The 24,650-nt window shown below is 39.9% G+C and overlaps 1 protein-coding gene across 4 annotated transcripts in view; it reads left to right on the forward strand.

The window, feature by feature from the left end:
- Positions 1–24,650, forward strand: part of diaph2 (diaphanous-related formin 2) — a 346,642-nt gene that overhangs the window by 241,793 nt on the left and 80,199 nt on the right. For all 4 annotated transcript variants that reach the window (XM_083980784.1, XM_083980786.1, XM_083980787.1 and 1 more), the window contains one exon: positions 4,712–4,836. In XM_083980784.1, coding sequence (XP_083836910.1) covers positions 4,712–4,836 — 125 coding nt within the window. The remainder of the gene's footprint in view (positions 1–4,711; positions 4,837–24,650) is intronic.

Here is a 24,650-nt window from a genome sequence, read left to right on the forward strand (position 1 = left end):
TCATTATGATAACAGTTCTGTTACATAGGGGGCTTAAGGAAAATGCAAATTAAAAGAGGAAATAGAGCAAAAGTAAAAGGGATTTACCCTTTAATGTGCACGCAATTAGTGCAACATTGATGGGAAATTGCAATTGTGCTTAGTGTGAATTTGCATCCTATGAGTCAATTTAATTGCATTGTCTATATTGTAGTATTCCCTGATATTCTTATTTATTCTGTATCTGTCATTATTTATAATAAAACGTAACTATTCCATTAAATTATTTACATAACAGATCTGTAACTTGAAATCATTTATCCTGACAAAGTTCAGCTCCGAAAATCAAAACAAGATGATCAAATTTCTATATTACATCGGTGAAGTCTTTGACACAATGTTTACAGTTAATGCAAAATAAAGGTTCCCGCCATCTCTCTGTTTTTGCGTCCATTAAATATCCTCATTTGCCACTTTCTCCTGCCTGCTGTTTTTAACATCACATAAACGGAGGTAATCAGAAAGAACAATGTGACTGCTTTGTCACAGCAACAATATCACTTTCACTCCTGCAACTGGAGCTGCTTTGATTCCTGCTGAAAGGGGAACACATAGACTTGTGTTTATCCTTTTGTCTCTTTCCTCTGCTGTTCTCTAGTCTGCCTCCCACTTCATCTCCTATTCACTTTCAGGTGCCACCAACAGCTAAATGAAAAAAGACAAAGCATGATTTTTTTTTTGATTTTTTTTTTAATCAATGGTAAACATTGGAAACATAATTTGGTGTTATTTTAAAGAAACGTTGGGGTGTTTTAATAATTTTAATTTGTACCAAAGGTTGTGAAACAGACATGAGATTTATAAGTGCCTTGGTATTGTCTGTGCAATCAATAGCCAATTTTACCCCGATGTGATGAAGATGCTTTCCAGCTGACATTATGTATATCTGGTCATGTGTAGAGTCCCCTCAAGGTCATCTTTGCTTTACTCTATGCAGAGAGGTTGTGAGAGGACGACTGGGGGGAGATAACAAGCTGTGGTACGATTACTTCTTCATGGTCTTTAAGGATTTAACATCTATAATCTCTAGAGCTTCGAAGCCCGTTCACATATGATATTATCAAAGCCACATACATTTATCTAGAGTAATGCTGTGATAATGTAAATACTGGTAGTGTAATGACTTATTCAGCTGATACTGATAAATACATCTTTTATTAATGAATCATTTTTTATATATTTTTTATTTCCTTTTCTTTGTTCATTTGATACAATATGAAAGTTGTGAGGAAGATTTGGTGGTAAACGTTTTTGTTTCTTTTTCTACTATGACTTAATTTCCCAGTGAAAAACTATAGAAGCAGCATGCACATCCACATACATACCCTTAATTGTCAGTGTATTTCTACTGTCTCTACGCATCGCTTATGTTTGTCTTTCTGTCCTACTCATCTCCCTACAGTATCTGCACAACCTCAAACATACTTTACTTGGATAAGATGATGAATGCGTTTCTGAACGACCTTCCTCCCTGGTTTTATGTTACATTTGTCTTTGTTTTCACTAGTGTGTAGATTATTTAAAACTTGATCTTTTATGCTACTTTGGCAGCAACGTTGAAAATAAATCTCAATTTCCTTTGTAACCTTTGGCGGCATTGCAGGAGCACTGGATGAAAGATTGGTATTATTTGTCTATAAATCAAAATGAAAATTGCCCCCTACTACAAATGACTGAATATAAAGTTGACATCTTCACATTATAGCGGTTGATTTGGTATTTTGAGCTACGCAGTATTTTTGTCTGGCAGTTTATTTGAAGCAAACGGGGCTAAAGCTTAATGAAATACTTTATGTCTGTCTTTTGTTCGTAGGAATGAGTAATGTGTCAAGGGCCAGTTACAGAAGCCATCAATACTGAAGGATGTTGACCAGGAGTTTTTCGCCCTGTCTGTGTTTTTCACACAAGTTAACTTCTTGTCTTTTGAATAGCTTTTTTCTTTGTTGTTCTCTTTTCTTTCCTCCATGCATCACTCAATCTTTGCAGCCATATCTATTTGTTGTTTGACAAAACATAGTCAACTAAAGCATGCAGCAGCAGACAGCTCACTTTCTTTCTGAGAAGTTACTTAAGAGGAGGGCATGTTTCTGACTAGGAAATCCAAAGACATTTTCTTTTTTATGCGTGTCATTATAAGACACTGGCAGCCCATGCTAACACCAGTCATTAGAATAATTCACATGTTTCAGGATTCTGTCTGGAAACACAGAATGCACAACCCCCTCCACCCTCTCTCTTTCTCCTCTGATCCTCTCGAAATGTGTATTCAGAAGGCGCCAGTGTTGCCATGTTTTGTCCCCTGAAAATAGCAGCATTATTTGTGTGGTAATTTTACTAATGATATCCCTAAAGGATCCATACTAGATTATGTAGAAGCTAGATTATTAAACAAAGGAGGGGTAGCATCAATATAATAAATATATGAATTTCTAAAAACCATAAAATTGCCTGTAGAATAAACAACATATAAATAAGTTTGTTCATTATGAAGACCAAATCACTATCTACACTTCAACTACCAGCATCATGTGTGCCAGTTAGTCTCAAGGAGAAGTAATTCCCATGGAAACAATAGTCAGTATTGTAGTCCCATAGCTTCACTCTGATCCTGTAAATGGCTCCCCTGAAACACCATCCCAGTTAGCTCGACCCACTCCTTCTTGGCTCACAGGGTTTCTATGATCAGTGTTTCAGCCACATCATTACCCGGTCACACATACCACTTACATGAATCACAAGCCACAATGGATAACAAAGGCCTTCCAATGGTGATTTGTGATAAATTTGTGAGAAAGTAATTGTTTCTTCTCTTGCATCCTGCCCACCTCCCATGCTGTTCATTTTCTCTTTTCACCATTAGTGGAGCTGAGATCATAGTGACAGCAGCATGTGGATCTCAGAGGTCCTATCAGACGAGGAACAGGCAATGTGATAGTGTGGTTTTCTCACTGACATCCCCTGGAGTCAGTTCTGTGAGAATTGAGGAGGAGGAATTGTGAATCTGCCAGTCACTGGATCCATCCAGCCGGCCAAAGTCTAATAATGACTGTGACCTCACCCGTTACTCTTATTGTATTGCTTCTACTGCAGATTGATCACAGAAAATAGTGTGTGTGTCTGTCTTTATGTGTTTTCTAGTGGGAATGTGCTTTAGATACTTTTGTTGGTGGGTTGATGGTTGTTTCAGTATGATGGGTATGTGAGGCTCCATCTTTCATAGTTCTATAGTCAGGAAATGAGAAAGAGAGCACATCTGAGCAATGGAATTATTGTGCAGCAAGACAAGGTTGATCCTTTTGTCACCGAGGACATGTCTCTTGACATCCTGTCCATTAGCCCATTCCTCACTCCCACAGCAATTCAATTACAGTCTAGTGGATGGACTAACCTTGTAGACATCTTGGTCGTGTGAGATAAACAGTATAAGTTGGTAAAGCACTCTGTCCTTTTTGGTGCCAATTTTGGTTTATCAATTAGTGTTTCTAAAATCACAAGGAATTGTTGTAAAGAAGAATGAACCAGTCACTGGTGAGGATTGACCAAAGATGTTGTTTAATTAATCAGAAACAAGAAATGTAAAGCACGCATCAAAAGAACATCATTCGTAACTATTGCCGGAAAAAAATTTCAGCTAGAATTTTTTTTTAACACTTCTTTCAAGGATGTCGTCCGTGTGCATTCAAGTTTCCAACAACAACTGCAGCTCCCAACTCACTAAAGGAAAAATGAACCAAATAATTATGTTGGTGAACCCATGACCTTTTTACCTAGCAGGGCAAGGATGTGGTTAAGTGTGAAACTGTGCAGGCTTCTCATCTTTCACATGAGCACAATCTCTGGTCCAGTACAACTTTGGTTTTGAACATAATAAGGATAAACTAAGGTGTTAATTTTGGTTTTCAGTGGTCCAGCCTCCTCTGCCAAACCCTTTTTTGTTTAGTTTTTTTCATTTTTCTTTCTATCTAACTACACTTGCATGCTGTCCAAGTGCCCTAGTGTGTGTAATGCAGTCAATATTGCAGTGAGCTGACAAATCCTGTGAAATTAAATAAATTGCATGACTGCAATTACTCAAGTACTGACAATATGACAGGCTATCTTTAAAGGGATCAATGCACATGTATAAACAGCTGCTTATCATTTTAAATTATCTTTCTTTTCTTTTCTGTGACCAGTTACTTTGAAACTCCATGTATGTGTGGGCAAGGGATTGTGTGCATGTGTGTCAATAAGACTAAACCCTCAACAGCAACCTAAACATGGTACTGCATCTATGCTCCTGTCCTGTCTGATCCCTTAAGACGCTGCTTGCTGTTTGAAGTCTCCACTTGAAAGGCCTGATCTGAATACTGTGGAATCCACAGCAGCTCTGCAATCAGTGATTACAGACTGATTAATGAGCCACTGTAGACACACACACACACACATTCACAGGTGCTGGCTTTCTAGGCCACACATGAATGGATTATGCAGAAGTTAGTGTGTCACAATAACATACAAACACTAACTCGGTGAAAGCTGTTTTTTTCCCCCTAGAAAATTCAAAATAGTCATGGATCTGTGTTGATTTTCTTTTGTCCCATTAACAAACACACTTTAATGAACCAAGTATGAGTAAGATGATCATTACTAATCACCAAATTGTGTATCTTTTTGTTGTTTTTTTCAACAGTGTCAGCTGAGATCTTAAAGAGCAGTTTGACGACCATGGAGCGTCACATTCAGAGGCTTGAGAACGACATCGAGAACTTCCCCAAAACCGATGACCCTCAAGATAAGTTTGTGGAAAAGATGTCGATATCCTTTTTAATGTGGTCATTTTCACGCCTCACAGTTTTCTAGTTTTCTTCAACTTTATCAGAAACATATATCCTGCCATAGTAGGGCACTGTATGAAGCATTTTGTCGACAGCGGTGGCAGAGCTGTGTGCTGTTTGTGTTCTGCCTGGCAGTGGGTAAGCAGTTTAAGTCACTTGGTGTGATAGGTGGCACCCAAGGGATCTCAGGGAATGGATCTGGCTGCCTTGCTGTGAGATGTTGATCAGATCTCCCTCTTCACTCCTCCCTGGGTCCCAAGAGTGAAATCATGCCTGTAGCTATTTTTACTGCACTCTGCCACTGCTGCCTGTCCCCTGGGGGACTCTAATAGGGGCTCTAGCCCCTCACACCAACTTATCGCCTATCCCTGATTTCATCTCCTGACCGGCCACGAGCCTCTCCACACAACCATCCGTGCGCTATCTTCTCTCATGGCACCTCTCCTGTTTCGATAACAGAGTGTTTCCAAGCATATCTGCTCCCAAATTGAATTAGCCATGTCTCTGCACTTTTGTGAATGCCCTTTCTGAGAGGAAAGGTTCTCACTGTATAGGTTTGATCAATGGTGGAAAATAAAGTCTGTTGTCAATACCCTGAGGCCTGGGTGCCTTTCACAAGAAACAGTCAGCAGTCTCATTCTGCCATTATTAAATAAGGAAAGAAAAACTGCAATAACTTAAAAAGTGAGTACTGTAGGTGTCTCCAAATGTTAGGCATATTTAACTTGATTTTTGCATCCTTTTGTCTGAGATTTATTACTGTTGACTTTGCACATTGGGTGGTATTAGCGTAATATCTGACTCACACACTAACAATCTGCTTTCAGTCAAAGAAGGGCACTTATATTTGTATAATTAAAAAAGATGAAGCAGGGACCTCCCTGGTGGTGGCTTGGAGGCAGAGCAGACAGACGAGAAAGCTGTTCTGCACCCCGATATCGGTATTGATTCTCAGGGTCCTTCGAGAACTAGAGGCTTGAGTGAGAGGAAATGGAGAAGTGTAGATATACTGCAACATGGCTCTCCCTCACTGTCTGGAGTTCCTCCCTTGAGAGTGGCAGAAAGAAGCTGGCTGGCCATGACCTGAAACACCCCACTTCCTCCTTTCTCTCTCTCACCTGATTGAGTTTTGGAGCCGCGAGGCTTAGCAGGATTTCATAACAGCCAGTTTGGTCCTTGCCATATTTAAAGGGATAGTTCAACATTTTGGCAAATTGGCCCATTGCCATAATCCCTATAGTCTTAGGAGTAAGTTTGTTACCTTTAATTGTCGGTGCAAGGTATTTCTAGAACGGCGGAGCAGAGCCGTTACGAGCAGAGCCGCTACAGAGGCTAATAAGAAAGTAATGACAATCACCCTTTTTTCATTCTCCGTAGGTGTTCTATTTTTGAGTGTCTTCATAATGGTTAATGGTACAGCGCCTTCCTTCCTCTTGTTTTTGCAAGTGACAGAATTCTCGTGATACTAGTCTTTAGATTGTGATTGCCACTTTTCAGTTTTTCGGGAAGCAGACACATTGAGGAACGGAAAAGAGTCAAATTATGAAAAGTTCATCTCATTTGTTCTTTCTGTTAGCTCCCTGGAGTGTTTGATCTGCACTTCATCTACTGCGTATAATAAAATGATACAATTAATAATAATGCTGTCATAATAACAAGGTGTCAGGGAAAGCTTTATTTCTACTGTGTGGGATGAATCTGGTTCAGTTTCTTTTATCTCGTGTTCGGAAGCAGATGTGTTTTATCTTAATTTCCCAGTCAACTTGTAATAGAAGGACACTGGAAGTATTCAATCACATTTTCTCAGCGCCTCTGGAAAAGATGTAGGTTTATTTGTTACAGTAGGACATTTGTGCGTGTGTGTGTATAAACGTATGTCTCGGTTTAACCCATTTCTCTGAAGCCTGTCACCCAGGGTAATATTTCCTACCATTTTAAACGTCCTAAGATATCAGATGTTGGGCTGCTTTTCTGAAAGCAAGCACAGTGATGGAAATTAAATCACATACACATGGAGCAAACAGAGAGATAAAGAGATAGAAAGCGGAAGCTGTGCTTGATTTGCTGAGGTTTTTAGTACCAGTGTTTGCAATGAGCTTAGGTAGCACTCTAATCTGTGTTGCACAGCTAAGTGTTGGAACAAGGACAGTGTGAAATACAGTGCTGTATATTTTGGGTTGACATTTCCTTTGGTACACATAAGATAGTAGAGTCAAGGCAAACATACCTTTTTAAACTTTTTTTTCCCTGGGATTAAAAAAAGGATGTTCTTTCCTTGAAGCATGACAGATGGAAGAACAACAACAGCTAAAAGTCATGCATTTGATGCTTGAGCAACCCTGAAAAACTTAAGTGAAGCTCTGTTGTCTTGACTGTTGGGCACTGTGATGAATGAGTCAGTCTGTGTTTTGTGTGTGTGCGGCTGCGCGCTTGCGTGAGTGTTACAAAGAGAGAGGGAGCGAGCGAGAGAGAGGGAGAGAGTAATTTACAGTGCGTGTGTAGGTGACTACATGTGCCTCTTTTTCACTGTGACTCTTGTCAGCTTTTGCTTGAGATTAATTTCAGGAGGCTGTGGTCACTGCAAGGTATTTTAAATGTAATGTGTGCCCCAAAGCAGCATAGTTTTAATTAATCCTTCAACAATAAATTATGTTTTGTTTTTTTCTTACCATGCATGATTAGTGTTCCTAATTTGTTTGGGCTTCAGAAATTCCAGGTTTTACCCATTAAAAAGATAAATTTGCAGTGCAAACAATTTTGGAGGAGAATCTGTCATATTTATCAGTCATCAGATGTGCTTACTTTTCGGAGGAAGTCAGTTCCTGAAATAATATGAGTGGAAATGTACCATTGTAGGTCAGTAGCAGTTACAGTGGGAAAAAGTGAAAGGAGGAGAAACATTTAGAAAGAAGAAATGAAATGAAAGCTAGAAAGAGTGAAAAAAGAAAGATGTAAGGAGGGGAAGGAAGAGAGAGAGAGATAGTGGAGCTTAGTGGAAGCACTTCATTTGGCTTTATTGATACATTTTTCTCTTTCCATTACTGTAATGTATGCAAATGACCGAATGGGGTGTTTGTTCAGCAGTTTAGTGATCTCTATCTGTCAGAAGTAATGGGAGCCCACAAAGGCTGTAGAGTTGAGGCACAAGCCCCCAGAGAGCCCTATTTCACCAGAGAGGCTATGGCTATCACATGCACCCACACACACACGCACACACGTGCACCCACCCATTTCCTGTTGCTGTTGGATATGATAGAGTAGAGCTGGGGGCCTAGAGCAGGACTCTGCATACTGGAATATTAATCGTAGCGAGGTGGCTCGATAGGCATGATGAGAGACTGGACTGAACTTTGATGGATTTCTGGACATGTCCAATACATCTCCCCCCGTGCTGCACCCAGTGCCTTAACCCAACCTAGTGATATTTAGCTTAATCTTTTATTTCCCAGAAGGCCAGAGGAGTCAGAGCACATCAATGTTAATCTGTCTTAATTTTTCCTCCGAGTAGTGTAATGCGAGCAAGACAGTTTCATGAAAATAAAAACTGACTAATTTTAGGTTTGAAATATAAGTCACCCTATACCCTCAAGCTAACACTATAACAAAGAGTGGTGTTTCCATGGTAACAATTACACTGAACATTTTCACCAACTGACAGAAAAGAGGACAGCATTGTGCTTTCTGAATAGGCTACTAGCACTATTATTGTGTTTTTGCCATTTTCTGTGCTCATCTTCTTGTTTAAAGATTTATTTGTTTTGCTTTATTTATTTATTTTTACTTTTACTCCCCCTCCCTTTTTTTCAAACCTCAGTCACATTTGCATGTTTATGTACATGTGTGTGCATGCCATTGTTACACAGTCATTGAGTTTTCCCAGTAAAAAGTCCTTGTAGCTTCTGAATACGTCCACAAGTGGCTCGAAGCCATTGCTCATGGTCATGTTTTTGGTTTGAAAATAGTCATAATTCACCCACAATTCCAAGCAAATTAGTCTTTAACATAATCAAGGACATGGCTGCATTTTCCTACTCATGAGCTTAGATATCTCTCTGTACTGTCTCTATGTTGAATTTAACTCACAGTGTAACTCTGTCTTTTGGAAACCAGCGTCTGACCCAAGGGGGTGTCTTTTTCCTTTCATAAATGTTATACTCAATTACCATGCAATAATTCTATTCCTAGCGTTTTCTTTAGTATTGACAGCTTCCTTGACAATTTCCTGCCAAAAGAAACTCAGGCGCTCAGGCACCAATTCAGATCTAGTAGCCCTCAGCCATCTTTTGTACAGCCTGTTCAAGGCAGGACTGCTGGGCCTTTATTCCACCTTGCTATGCTGTATAAAAGGAACGAGCAGGGAATGGGGGGGGGGAAGTGTTGTTCCAGCATTAAGTCGGCAGGGGAGGTAATCACAGAGACGGCAAAGCAAGCAGAGCCTGCATAATGAGGGCCATTCTTAATTGCAATGTACTGTAGCAGGATCTGTTTAAAAGGGTCTGTTGATACCTGTTAGGGAATAGTCCTGGAACCCTAAAAAATCCGCCTATCAGCACCAGCTTCTCACGCCTTCGACACAAGGTCAGGCCAGGCACACTCTTCCCCTGCCCCAGGGCTAGCCTGTAATACCACGTTTATGGCTTAAAAATCGACAGATGCATTTATACAGGTACCACCTTTCTGTTGTTCTGAGAGACTGCAGCCTGATTTAGTTCACACTTCAAAGGAAGAGGTTCACTACAGTGTGTTTATGGATGGCCCTTGTCAAACAGCAACAGTCAGAGACTCTGTTGGCTTCAGGCTAGGTTTGTGTACAGGTGCAGCATTCCCTTGTATCAGCACCAGGCACTTAAGGTCAAATAAATGGTTGTTAGTGAAACAATTGTTCTGTTAAGCAAGCTGCTGAGTTAAACTGCAGAAGCATTTCCTGTTAAAGCCTTGTTTTGTCTGGAGAGGCGAGGTGGTGTTTGTAGAAGTTATCCCACTTTAAGTTTATGTACTTGAATGAGAAATAAGTCGGATTATTTACAGAATCATCATGTTTATTTCTGTATGTTTGTATATAATAAAACTGGGTTAAAACATGCTGGTGGCACTTTCAGTAGCTCCTTATGATTTTTAAAGCAGAAACACACAAACACACAAGCTTTCTCGCTTAATAATCACCACCTTCCTTTGAGCCCCCCAACCCCAGCCCAAGTGTTTTCCTCCACTAATGAAATTCACTGTAAACTGTGTGGCCAATTAACTGAAGCACAGATAAACCATGGAGCCTTTTAATTATCCAAAATTCAGTGGAAACCAGTATAAAAATAAATAGAGATGCTTAAAACAGACTCACTCGCTGCCAGAGTATCTCTCACCTCAATGTGAATGTCCAAACTGGATAAAGCAAAAGAAAACTGCAATCACTAGAAAAGAATAGTAACCTTTCATGTTTTATTCTGTCAGAGGATTTTAATTACTACGTTTTAATATGTCTGTATGTGTGTGTGCCTAAACATTTCCAAATGTTAAACTTCCAGTTCTAAGAATGAGTATTGCAGAGCAAACGCTGTGGTGATTATGCTGCTGTCCTACCAATGATTTGTTCATTTGTTATTTACTCGATGCTGTCTTGTTACATTTGATGACAAATATAAAATGCACTGCAGTTAGTGGTTTTTTAGTTTTTAATTATCTTAAGTAAGACATTAACTGGCATTGTTGCTGAGTGAGTCAATTAAACTGGCTCACAACAGTGTGACTAATATCTGTACTTACAGCATTAGAACCTTTTCTGTAATATACATGTACTGTACTTACAGTATATCTTGTCATATAATTATACAATAGCTACTACTCTGATAACGCTCTGCCAAGATTCATACACAACACTGTTCCACTGCAGAATAAAGTATAATTTTTGAATTGTGTGCACGCGTGCGCAACAGTCCAAATATACTGTACCAATGTCCCTGCACTACTGTGCTTTTGTTTATTTGATGCAATCAAAGCAAGTTTAATGTAACATAAAACAAATCCTCACAATTGAGAAAGTCGGGATTTAACATTGTTTATAACTTTGTTTGTTAAATTACTTAAATAATTGTTATATTGATATATATTCAATTAGTACCAAATCAGTTCACAAATCTTTTCAGCTACAGTGGTTTTGTAAAACATGTGTAAAGTAAAAAAAAACGTAAAATGTAAATTAATAATTAAAAAAAAAAAAATTGGACATGCAATTTTGCATTTTAAACTTGAAACCTAAGGAAGAAAAAAAATTCTCAGACAGCTCTGACTTTCAGAGTGAAATTTAAATCAAATGAGACATATGTCAGCCATGTGTAAAACTCTGTCGAAGCTAAAAAGTGACAGATATCATACAGTACACATGTCAGAAGAAAGCATCATGTCGCCATTGTCTTCTGTGTTCGTCTGTCCTGTCTGTTTGCTCCGTCTGCCGTCTTCATTGCCAGACAGAAGATCATCTCTGTGCCCTCTGGTCATATGAGTGAATTCCCTAGAAGTTCCCCAATCAGTATCTTGTTAGACTGTGACACTCGGCCTGATGTGGCAGCTCCATTAACCAGCAGAGTAAGCTTGCTGACAGGCCGCCCGGACTGTAGTTCCCAGGGGCAAGGGGGGGTGTATGTGTGTGTGTGTGTGTGTGTGTGTGTGTGTGTGTGTGACGTTGAAGTACAGGAGGTACACCCATGATTTACACTGGATCTGCCCCTTTGCTCCTGACTGAACAACTGTCATATTCCACTGATAAAGCCTCCATGCCCTGCCAGTCCTAGAGCGTGTCCTCTGGGAGTGACTGTGTCCTGTTGGGATTCAGGCCTGCTCTCTTGTTGCAATCTAAAATGCCACACACCTGTTGAATGCAAACGTATGCTTCTCATGTAATGTTGATGCACAGTATACAGGGTTAAGTGCTACTATGTGCAAACAGAGTCAATGTTTGTGACGGGAAATTATTTGTTTAGTTAATCTGTTTTATCTTCATGTTTCCATGTGTCGCTCGGCTGCTGTACAGCTTTGCCCCCGTGGCCCAGGTCTCCACTGATTCTTTCTGCTCTACAGAAAGTCAAGCTAAGGACCTGGTGGCAGCAGCACCAATCTGCACCTCATTACTTCCCCAAAAGGCTTGGGCTTAGTGCAGGGTAATAGACAGAGGCCCAGCCGCCCTCATTTGTCATGGGCTCCTGGGTTTGATGCAAAGCCCCCCTTGAGCACTTGTTGCTGAGCTCTAATCCTGCAGTAGACACCAGCCACGCTTCTCTGCTTAGCCATCCCTACTCTCCACCGTCATGGCTCATGATTTCACTTTCATTTGATGTTTTAATGAAATCCCTGAGACTCAGTTGAATGGCAGGCCCATTGTTGGCAAATTATTCTATCAAATGCAAGTGGAGGGGAAACGTGACTGGAGTTATTTGTCTAGTAAATATGAGCCACCAAGGGTTTACAGTGTTTTTCAGCATGTGAATCCACAATAGAAGATTGTCGGAGTTAAATGACACAGGTCAACACTGGAAAATGCATATTGTGAAGCATATAGGCTGATGTTTTTATGTTCTTGATAGCTCCCTGCATTATCCATTTATGCAATTTCTGTAATAACTAATAATAATACGCTACAGCTTCTGGAGAAGTTAATTGTAAAATGAATTGGGCGAAATGTTCTTCATGCTGGTGGATAGTGTACCGAGCGGATATTTATACAATGGCTGACATTTATTCCTTTGCAGCCCAGTATATTACCTAGTAGCACCATTTGTTGTTCCTTATTGCAAATAAGTGCTATGGGGCAGTGCCCAAAAGGCCGGGGAAAGCTCCTTGATGAAAAGGCCTGAGTATCATTAGCTGAGGTTGCTGTGTGTGCCAGTTGAAAGCCTCTGTAAAATGTAAATCAAACTAATGCCCAAACACGTCCTTTACTTTCCCCACGGTAATATTATTCCTTTCTTGCTGATGCTGTCGGGGGAGTAAGGTTTTGTTCTGCTGTTTGCTACTGGCCTCTCTGTTGATTTCTAACTTTGCTCCGAGGCTGTCCTCGCCCTCCCCCTGGCAGGACCCAGGGATCATTGTGTCTCTACAACTGTGAGACAGATCTCCAGCCGCGCACCTCTATACGTCGCCACACAAACCATTAGCCAAACTTACTGACTGCATTTGCTCACTTCGGAGCAATTAGCCGCTTCATTATGCAAATAAATTGCACTAATTGCCTCACATTTGCTAATTGATGATAAGATACAGTATATGGTCGACACAGAGGTTGACTCCCTCAAAAAGATGTGGCCTCTAACAGTTTAAGCCTTGCACTTTGTGAATAAATTAATGGTAGTAAATAACACAGTGGGTCATTTCCCTGACTTGTCACCGTGCACTCGGCTCTGCAAATCTGAGGGACAATAGAAATCGGTGGAGGAAGAGAGAATCCCTAATTAAAATGAATCTGTGACAGTCAGAAACACTAACAGTTACAAACGGCAATCTGATGGTAGTCAACAGGGGATTCTCCATTAATTGGCAAAATGAGGCTCATCAATCACACAGAGGGGGGATACTGCACAGACAGTATCCTGTCGGAGTCACCCACTGTGGGGGGAGCAGCATGACGTGTGTCTCAGGGACAGAGTCATGTAGAGCAGGAACAGTTTTTTCCTTCTCCTCTGTCTCTCTCCCTGTCTTTTCTTTATCTCTCTCTCTCTCTTTCTCTCTCTCTCCCCCCTGTCTCTGTTTCTCACCACATGTGGCTCTCAGTAGACATCTCTCCAACTCATTCTGACAGGCTTTGTTTTTCCTTGTCGCATTTCAAATGGGGATTGGTTGGCATTCTCTGCCAGTCAAGGCTGAGACAGAATTGTCAAAACACACTGTTGAATTTGAGCTTTCAGAGCACAGTCTTTGCTGATGACATGCACTGAGAGGCTTGTGACTCTGAAGCCCTTCTTTTAATTCAAGCACTCATGAAACTACAGGTTCTGTTGCTTTTCATTCAGGAGACCTTCACAAAGTTATTGGATGAAAAATAACTTTTTCCAATACAAACAACCATCTTTGAAGTGGTGATGTGTGAGCAATGTGTGAACCTATTTAGTAATATCCTTTTGATTCATTGTGAGCTATGTGCTGTTGTAATTGAAGAAGCCAAGGAAATGCAAAGGCACGTAATGTCCTCTGACTACAGGTCAATAAATATACCCAGGCAATAATTGACTGTTTCATCAATTGAGCCAATCAGTGGACTGCTCCTAGTCTCTATCACCTGCTAAGGTTTAGGGCAATCACAGGCAAATCAAGACATAACATAGTTATTGCTCTGTTTTTCCTCTGCTTCATCTCTGTGTCTAATTTTGTTGTAAATCTATATGGTGCAGACTGTCTTTATTGACTTGGCAAATATTCTGAAATTGCACCTGATATGTGCAAACACTCCTGCAGCATGTGTTGTATGTTGATGTCCTCATTACCTCTTTCCAGTGTATTAAACCAGTAATATGTCAGGCATGTCACACCAAATGGAGAATTCAGAACTTTATTGCTTTCACTGACAGGGCTAATATACTGTGAGTCAAAACAACAGTCATGCCTGTGTGGGCTTTTTATTGACAATTAACCTCCAATTAGCAGCATGGATGGATAGTGTGACCTCCAGAAGTGCTAGTGGTTGTGTTGATGATGGCTCCTCCATGAACATGATTACATGAGATGAGCCAGTTTGCTGTGAAGAGGGACCTCTGGCTTGTGCACTGACACCTGCAGTGACAGACAGAGAGATGAATTTAACACATTGCTGCCAGCTGCAATAGCCGGACATTCAAATAAAAATAGAAAATGTTCTTCTATTTTTGCACATTTCCTCTCTTTTTCTCACTGTCACACACACGCACTGCATTCGGAAAGCGTTCCAATCAGCTGAATTTAACACAGGTGGAATCCAAACAAGGTGCAGAAACATCTCAAAGATGATTTGCAGAAATGGGAGCCACTTGAGACAAATTCAAGGCATCACAGCAAAGTGTCTGAATACTTCTTCAAATTATATTTAATTATTTCCCTTTTTAATACATTTGCACTTTGTCAATGAGGCATTACATTTGAATTTGATGCAGGTTTTTTTTTTCTACTTATTCTTTATTATTAGTATTAGTATTATTTATTTTACTGTATTTTATTTTATTTTTTAGGGCTTAGAAAATGTTGGAAAAAAAGGGGTCAGAACACTTTCTGAGTGCATTGTATACACAGACACACTTACAAACAATCTGTACCCTGTTGGTGGGACTAAGTCCTGCCATTTAACAGCGACAGGGATGTGTGAGACACATCTGCTACCTGAACCAGCATCTGACCTTGAGTTGACTTTCTGTGGTAAAGACTTATAGCTGATCCCTGGTTTTCTGCTTTAGTGCCTTACAGCTGTCCATCCTAACATTAGAACAAAGGAGCTGTAGGAACCACATCTCTTTCTCTGATGCTTTCTTTTCTTTTCTTTTTTCTATGATACAGGCAACCCCTGAAGATGGCAAGAACATACAGTTTTTGTAAAAAAAAATGTAAGAACTCAAATTCATGCAGTTTTTCTTTTAAAAAAAAACATTACTTGATAATACACTTCTTTTTTTTTCAACATCAAACCTACTTGCAGACTGGTGTACTCTTAAATATCAAAGTAAATGTTATACTTTAATGCAGACTATCTGTATGAAAGCATTCATTTTTAAAAACAAATTTATTCACTCCACTCACTAGCTGTCTTTTCATTGGCTTGTGATTCCATCCGACAAGAAAAAAAGTATAATTATCTACTCTTCATAAGTTTAAGTGAACTTTTCAGCACTTTTTTTGTTTGTTTGTTTACTATGTCCAAAAATAAAATTAGAAGAACTGGTGCCTGCACTAAGTGGCTACTTGTGCTCTTAAAGCTACAATGTGCATGTTCTGGAAATCAAGCTTGAAACTGAACTGAGTGGTTGGACTGGTGAGGCTTACTCAATAGCTAGAGGGGAATATATCCATATAAAAATATATATCTGGGCAACAGAAGTCATTGATAGAACTGTTAAGTGTTATAACCTGTGTAGATATGTAAGGACTAATGTTCTTCTTAATGTTGTTTTGAACAAACCCCTATATTTAACTCAAAACTAATAACAAAAAGTACAAGAAAATTACAATTGCTTGTTAATTGAACATTTTTATTTTTGACATATCTCTTTACAAACTCATGACAATCTACAAGACATAGGACTGTTAAAATAAAATAGCAAAGTCAGAATAGTTATTACTTATTCTTTGTATCCAGGTTTCTGAAAGTGAAACTAACAATTTTCTTCAATATTAAATGATTTGCAGATGGAACATAAATCATAGCCTGTGTACATAAAACACCACTATGAGTTCTCACATCCAGCCATTGAGCTTTAATTTGTGTTGTCCAGTGCTGTTAATAGTTGTGTGCTGAATCACATCAATATTAGATGAATTCCACAGCTCTGGTTGAAGGGTTTTGTTCCCAATAGCAACAACACAAAAATGACAAGAATAAGCTACAGCTGTGATTTGCACTTCACCAGAATTTTCTCCAAGGCAATAGCCACCGAGACTCATGGGTACTATAGCCTTAAGGAGTCCTCTCTCACCAAACTGACACATCCACTCAGGGACAAATGTAGATGTCCATGACATTATCATGTACAGTACTGTATCGTGTTACTGTATAAAGAGAAACACAAGTTGTGTTCTCTTTTTTTTCATGTTAATATACTGCATGTTTATTTGTGGGGAAATATACTTCAAAACAATACACCAGAACTGTTCCGTGATAATGAGATTGTCAAAAAAAAAAAGTGTCCAACGCACACATGCCTCCCACCCTGCAACATTGCAGTGATGTTTTAACACACCAACCACGCCAACTATGATGCAAAACTCTACATATTTCTGTCCAATGATTTCCTGATGTTACATGTCACAGAGCAAGTGTGAAAATACACCGCGGGATGTGAAGGTAGGACAGAGCAGGCATTAACTAGAGGGACATGTTGGTTGATGCTGCCACAGCTCAGTGGTGAGGAGGTGTTGTTGCACCGCGGCACAGTGTGGCTGTCATCATCAAAGCAAAATACCTACTGGAGATGTGCATGTGTTTTGTAAAAGATGCAGTCAGATAAGATCTCAAGCAGAGTGGAGCAGATTATGGCACCGATCACTGTGAATGAGAATCAGTTGGAAAGGTTTCCACATTGTTTCTAGAGGCAACTTTAAACATGATGTAGCAAAATGAAGAATAACTTGAGCCATTTTTATGACTGACTGCAGTTTTTATGCTCTTTTATTGAGGCATGTTTGTGATGGATAGTACAGCGGAGGTTATGGCGCCTTAGGCTTGTTTGATCCAGCGGTCCTGTTCTTAAACCTCTGTGAACAAGGTCATGATGCTTCACATGAAATGCAGTTCTATTTGCATATACTCTGGTGGCTTACTCCTACATTTTTCATCTACAAATCAGTTTTTATAAGACTGATTCGAATGAAATTTTCCAGTATAATGTGAATTTTTACTGTGTGTATCACTGCATATACCTTCAATGCCTATAGTGACAGTTCTCAGAAGCATCACAATGTTAACGATTTGCTGAAAGACATCTGACTGAATCAGCAGTGACAGAAGAATGTCTCTCTTTTCACACCTGCATCTCAGCTAGAGTGTTATTCTTTCCTTTTCTTAAAAAAAAAAAAAAAACAGCCTCATCATGGCTATGTGAGGCTCAAAGTATTGTAGTACTTGTAATTGGTGACTTTGGTCTCACTGAATAGGTTACGTAGAGTTATGTCCCGTGAAAGACATTGCGTCAACAGACAGTTACAAAGAACAAATAACCCACAAACTAAAATATACATATCAAAAGAAAATATGATGTGCAGTTATTTATTATTGGCACAGGCTCATAGCAGCGTCACATGCCAGAACCTAAACAGCAGAGGAGCATCCTACTCAGAAGGCGGTGCCGTTAAAGTAACAACTCTCTGTTCACATTTGTATGCCCAATAAACAATGATGATTGTACTAGCCTTCCCTGTTTTATAAGTGCCAGAAAAGAAACAGAGAAAAAAAAACACTGAAATAATTTTAATTTTAATTCAGATTTTAGCATTACCATGGCTACAAGTGAAGCTTCTGGGATTTGAAACATTCAGGTTGGCCCTAGTTGAAGCCTTACAGCAATGTTAACATAAATATTAATTATGGGCCTAAGTCTTTTAAGGCTTTTTGTTGGAGTACAATTATTTGAAAAATAAAATGTTATAGACAGAAATACAGTTCTTCCATATTTAAGGGTATTAACATATCCATTGCTGTTTGACCCTTTATTGAATAATATGACAATGAGGTTAACAACAATGTTTAAACATACAGTAGAGGTCAAAAATTGTGATTCCACAATTGGATAATGCAGACCAAAATTCAGCTATGAACAGCCTCTCAGTTGTGCTGTAGTGAGATACTCATGAATTCACAATATGTTTACAGTGATGTTAATACTTTGTAGCGTGTGTCAGTGTGTATATGTATATTAATGTTTTTATCAGCAGCAACTTGAGCAATAATTTGTCCCTATGTTTGTTGGTATCACGAGTGAAAGGCACAAAGATAGTACAGAGGGTTACACAGTACTCCAGTATCAGTTTGTACTATCAGAGAGTGACAGTTATTGTGTGTGCGTGTGCGTGTGCGTGTGCGTGTGTGTGTGTGTGTGTTTGTGTGTGTGTAGGGGGGGTGGGAGCATATGAATGTGTGTACATGCGATAGCTTGAAGGCAGTACAGAACGATAGCCGTGAATGAGGCATTTTCCATTGAAGTGATTAAAATGATTGAGGACAGTGGTGAACTCATTCATCTCTGAGCAAGGTGATGAGGGACATTCTGTATGTGCGAGCGTCTGAGAGGGAGTGCCTTGATGCATTCATGTATATTTGTGTGTGTGTGTGTGTGTTTATGTGTCACAGATGTAGAACAAGTTGTGAAATGGGACTGGCACCGAGGCGGCCAGAGAGATGTGGAGCGATGCCCACAGGAGGGCCATGTCTTTTCATTGTACATCTGAACAGACAGCCAAATATTTTTCATCACCCACCACAGCCTCTATTCTACATTTTAATTTGACCTTCATCAGAACAAAGTTAAAATAAAAAAAATAAAAAAAAACATGCCTGTTGTTTTGCATGTTATTTCAGATATCTGTTTTGTTTTTTTTTATCTCAGAAAAAAACAAAAATCAGAGTAGCAGGAGTCGACTGGGAGTTTGTTGAGGTTTCAATGGATGTGATTAAGCTGGACTTTAATCAGTTTGTCTCCCCTGTTCAGCAGATTCTCTGTAATTACCTCAGTGAGGGCAGAGAGTGGGTGGTGCAGGTTGTCTTGCTATGTGTGCATGTGTATGTGCTTTCTATCTTCTACCTTTCTTTTATTCTTTTTTTTAATTTTGAAGTAGATAGTGGTAAAGTTAGTTCAGATGCTATTAACATTTCTGTCATTTCTCTCCTTGACACAACAGTTAAACCACACCCTGTATTTTTAATTACTTTCAATTTAAATGCAGCTAGCCTCATTAGCCTTGTTGGCTACACATAACCACTTCCGAGCACGTTAAGTGTATGTCTACACCCACTTAGCATTGGCAGCCTTGTGAAAGTGTTGATTTGAGGTGCACAGGTTCATGTTTTCTTCATCTCTCTCCCCGTCTTTCACTCTCTCTCCCTGTGCCTCTCCCATCAACTGCTCTAATCTCCTGAATGCCATCCACACTCACCGTTCATCCCCTGCCTTCAGGATTGGTTTCACACAGTGATCCCCTCACTGACCAGACAGACGACTCAACAATTAACTTCTAAGGCTGACCCGAAATATCTCAAACCTTCTCCCCTCAGCATCCTTATTGGCCTCTAATAGATTTCTAACAGGTAGAAAAAAGTGGATTGAATTCCACCCATCCAACCCTGAGGCTCTGTACAGAAACACTCTTCAGTTTGTTGTCTTTTTTCCCCCCTGCTAAATATCACAGTCGTGACTGTGGCACAGGATGTTGTCTGAGCTGAAAGTGTAATGATGGGGCTAGGCTCGGTGATACATAGTGCCAATGTGTTCATAATGTTATTAGACTTTGTAGCATTCTTCATATAATCATTCCACCGATTGCTTTGCCATTTTGGTTATTGTGCTAATAGCCAAAAAGCACTCTGCTGGAGCCAGTGTGACTGAGACTGTATTTTCCATGAATAAGATTAAGTCCCTGTGTTATTTAATGTAACTTTGGCCATTATTGCAGGATTTACCACTGATGCCATGTCTGTTCATTACCTCTGTGGCTATCATCCCACACAGGGCAATGCATATACCCTGCTGTGCCGTGGACACAGGTCGGCAATTTACTGATTCCCATCTCTCTGTTCTTTTCACCGAAGCTCGACGACATTTTAAGTGATCTTTCAGTGCACCACTTCAGTGCTGCATGTTGAGTTTCTATTGTGATATCTTGAAAATGCAGCTGCCTGCTGTCAGACATAAATTGTAACTCATACAGTAGTGTGCGCATGTGTTGTTTGCCTGCGTGTGAGTGTGTGCATGGTCAATGTGTTTGTAGTTGAGGGAGAGCATGAGCAGATCAGATTGTAACCAGTAAGGTAATGATTCATAAGACAGCCAGTAGGACTTATCCACTAATAGATCTCCAGGGAGATAACCTAATCCCCCAACAATATCTCCTTATCATATTACAAGTGAACTATGTACAGAATAGGTTTCTCTATCCACAAATGAATACTAAGCCCCATACTTACCTTTAAGCTTATTAGATTTGATCTGAAACAGAGCAGTATCAAGTATTCTCCCTGATGCAAGGCTGATCAGAGATAATAATCCTTTCTGAGATTAGTTTTAATTTCACAGTCTACTGATTGCCATGACTTTATATAAAATAATGCATGTTTTTTCCAGTGCCGTAGTATTTAAAAAACATTTTGAACACTCAGCACAATCAGGGAAGTAGATTCTGCAGTGAAGATTTACTTCATACTGTAGGACAGTAAATACACTATGTAATCTGTTCGTTGAGTGCTTTTGTCATCCAGAGAGATCACAAGAGGGAGCTTGTCAGTGGCAAATGAAAGTCAGAATTCTTTTCAAGGTGCAGATTGGAGATTAGTAGTAATGCTCATCTCTGTCTTTCTGTCAGCTTTCACAGAGATGATACGATTTGCAAAAGATGAGCTCTGCCTTCTCTCTTTCTACCCCAGTTACTCTCTCCGCCTCCCTCACCCATCTATTACTTCCATGTCCTCAGTCTCTCATGTTACCCATCTTCTTTCTTCTCTTTATTCGTTTCTCTCAGATTTACTAAGCTTTAAAGAGGGTTGCTAACTTTTCAGGATCCCTAGAGGAAGAGACTGGATGAGTGAGTAGATATTCTGAATAGAGCCCCACATGGCTTTGTGTTGCCACAGACTCCACAGGGCATCCACTAGATTTTCAGAGCCCTTTATTTTCTCTTGAGCTGCCCCATGTCTTAATGATTAGCAATGCTATTGTCTGTACAACTTGCAGAAAACAAAGACAAAATATTTTTCAGGTCAAAATTCAAGATTTATTTTTCTTTATTTTGATTTTCTCATAAGGTTATGTGACTCCCTTTATGCTATCTATAAAAAACAACTGTTAATAAGTTTTGTGTTTGGGCTAAAAAATGTTAAAACTGCAAAACTAAATGCCTGAAGACATTGTTGCCAAAGGGCAGAGCTACACATTAACAGACTAAATACAGTACTCATAACCTTTACCAGAAGATATGCACAGGATACATTACAATGCCCCGAATTATAATCCAGCAATGATAGTAATGTATTTTACATTATCTTAGATAAAACTGAGAGTTCTGTCCAGAGGTTTCTCAGCCTCCCAAATGAATAATTATCATGGCTTTAACTCTTTTTTTGTGTTTTTTTATGTCTGCTTTCTCATGTTAACATTGTTTTCTCTAATTGGCCCTGCATAACAGTAGAAGAAGGGACCAAACCATCCTTTGCTGTTCTGTGCTATTTAGGTCTGGGTGCGTTGTTCGATAGCTGCACACTTGTGCACAGCACACTAACCAATAAGGGAGGGAAGGTGTCATGGTCAATTAGGTGCTTAATGAAAGAGTACAGATGAAATAAGGTGTTTCCCCCAAGCTTGACTTTCTTCCTGTCTATCATAATGCCAGTGCATAGTAAAGACATTTGTTATTCTGCCCAGCTTTGAATGGGGAAGACCATGAAGAAGGACGCCCAAAGGTATATGAGCACCTTTGCCCTTCCATAAGATATACTTCCTATTGATAGAATAAGATTTATGGACCGAAACATACTTATTTGATGGATAGCAATTTAGCTATACGTATTTTTGTCATTTCAAAGGAGAATGGCAACCTTTCTGCCCCGACAGCTGCAGTAGTTTAGAGCCCCAAGCTATTGCAAGACTGATCTGAGCTGTTGTCAGATGTTTAACGGCACAATGGTGAAACACATGTTTGTGCTACACTTTTCTCCTTCTCCCTCTATATTGGTCCTTGTGAAATGCTGAATCTGAGAAGAGAAAGCTGTTATTTAGGTAAATTAGTCTTAGCTCAAATATATAAGTTTCCAGTGATGTCATTTTTAGGGGTCAGAGGAGAAGACTTGGCTTAAAAAAATATTCACATTAAAGCTGGTGTGTTTAAATCTTTATACTTTACTTGACACAGTCAGCATGGAAACTGCCTGCTGAATCTATCCAGTTCCATTAGCTCTCAATGCACAAAGAGGTGCCGTGATTTTAGCCACAGTTATTTACAGCACACACTAGGATTCCCTGTCTATCTCACAGGCAGTGGTCTTTAATTTAGGACATGAAATCCAGGTTTCCTTTGAAATGCAGCTTTGGAGTTGGGCCAACTTCATCTCATGCCGCCTAATTCTCTGTTTCACATTCTCAGATAATGACAGGATTTTGTATTGACTGTTGAAACTGCTCTTATTTCAGCTCTTGTTTCATTACATCGCGTTGGTGTGCGTTCAATAGGTCGCTACACAAGTTTGATTCATGATTGTTTCCCACTGCTTGTTATTAGTGCAGCATCAAAGCTAGACTTGGTAAACACATTTGCATTTTAATGACTGATATAGATTGTTCTCCTGCTCAATACCACCATCAGCCCACAACACACAGCCCACCCTTGCCCATATTGATAAAAGGTGGGCTGTATCTAGTCAAGTTACAAACACCTACCGAACACACATTGTGACATAAACAGAGTACTGTAACTGGTTTCCATGATCATAGCCAACTGGTTTATTTTAAAGAGGCAACATAGCATCCTGCCAAGTACTGCAAGATTTCAGGTGACAGCAGACCAAGAATAAAAATTCCAGATATGGTAATTAAGAAAATAAGTGGGTTAATGTGTCCACATTGTGGAATGGTGCAGTTAATGTTAATGAAGAGAGATTGAGCAGTTGAAAATGATATCTCAGAGCACAAATGGAAGTCATCAGAGCAGCAATCAGCCAACGACAAGTGAGCATTTGCGGAGGTAGATCATTTTTGTGTCCCCAACTCACGTTTTCTTCCCCTGCCACCTGCAGAGGATGATGCTACCCATTAAGGAGAGTTTGCCTCTGTGGACATGTAATCTGATGCAAATTAGAGCGTTAGACTGGCAAATGAGTGCAGTGATGGTGCTATGGAGCAGTTGTAGCAGGTAATGCAGTCAAGTTACATACCTGTGGTGCTGTGGGGTATTTGTGTGTTGCTCAGATGCCTGTCTTGATAAAGATTCTCTGAGATGGATGAGGATCCCTCATTGATTTTAGTGTATTTATGCACCACCAAGAAATACCGTGCACTGCTTCATGAATGTATGCTACATTTGTGAAGGTGCACCACTGTTGCCGTCAGCTGTGAGCGAGTGCCCACAGCCAGTGCCTCACTAAATATGTGCTCAGAGAAAAGTGTAAGACATCTCCTTCTTTAAGGTGTAACAAAAAGACAAGACAAAGGGCTCTACTTTGGTAGACTAGGTGCAGGCGAGGCGCATCTGCCCTGCGCCTCGCCTTCGCTTCGCCAACGGGGAGTGGCCAGGAGCAGATTGCGATTTTGCTTCGAGACGCAGCGGAGCGCATCCCGCCTACTTCCCTCCCACCGGCGCAAATGGCATAGAGGGAGGAGAGAAGGCGTGGAGTGGGTTTGACACAGCCGAGTCAGATCTTCACCAATCAAATGAGCTCCTCTCCTCGCCTTTAAATCCGCCGCGCGCGCAAGGCGGACGTTTGATTTCACCGTGGAAGAGAAGATTTGAATCAGCACCTACAGATTACAGCATAGACAGTACATCTATTATCGATTGTCCCGTCACACTTATGACACATCAAAGGCTGCACAGATGAAAGATGAGGATGGATTACTGCTGTGTTGACACTACACGATTATCTGCTATATTTATGTATTTACTTATTGATTTATTGAGCCGCATCGTCACGCGACCATAACAAATAAAACTGAAAACAAATAAACCACAAGCAGCCTGGCATCATAGTGAGCAGATATTCACAACTCCATCTCAGGTAAATTCTAAAGAAAAAAGAAAAAGAGAGACGCTCCGTGATCTCCGTTACGCACAGCTGTTTGTTGTGATCTGTGCACACCTGTTTAAATATAGGTTACTAAATATGAGTGTCTTTATTAATGGAAAAGGGGTGTGTGTGTTTTTTTTTTTTTTTTTTTT

Source organism: Trachurus trachurus (assembly GCF_905171665.1).
Source record: "Trachurus trachurus genome assembly, chromosome: 10".
Lineage (NCBI taxonomy): Eukaryota > Metazoa > Chordata > Actinopteri > Carangiformes > Carangidae > Trachurus > Trachurus trachurus.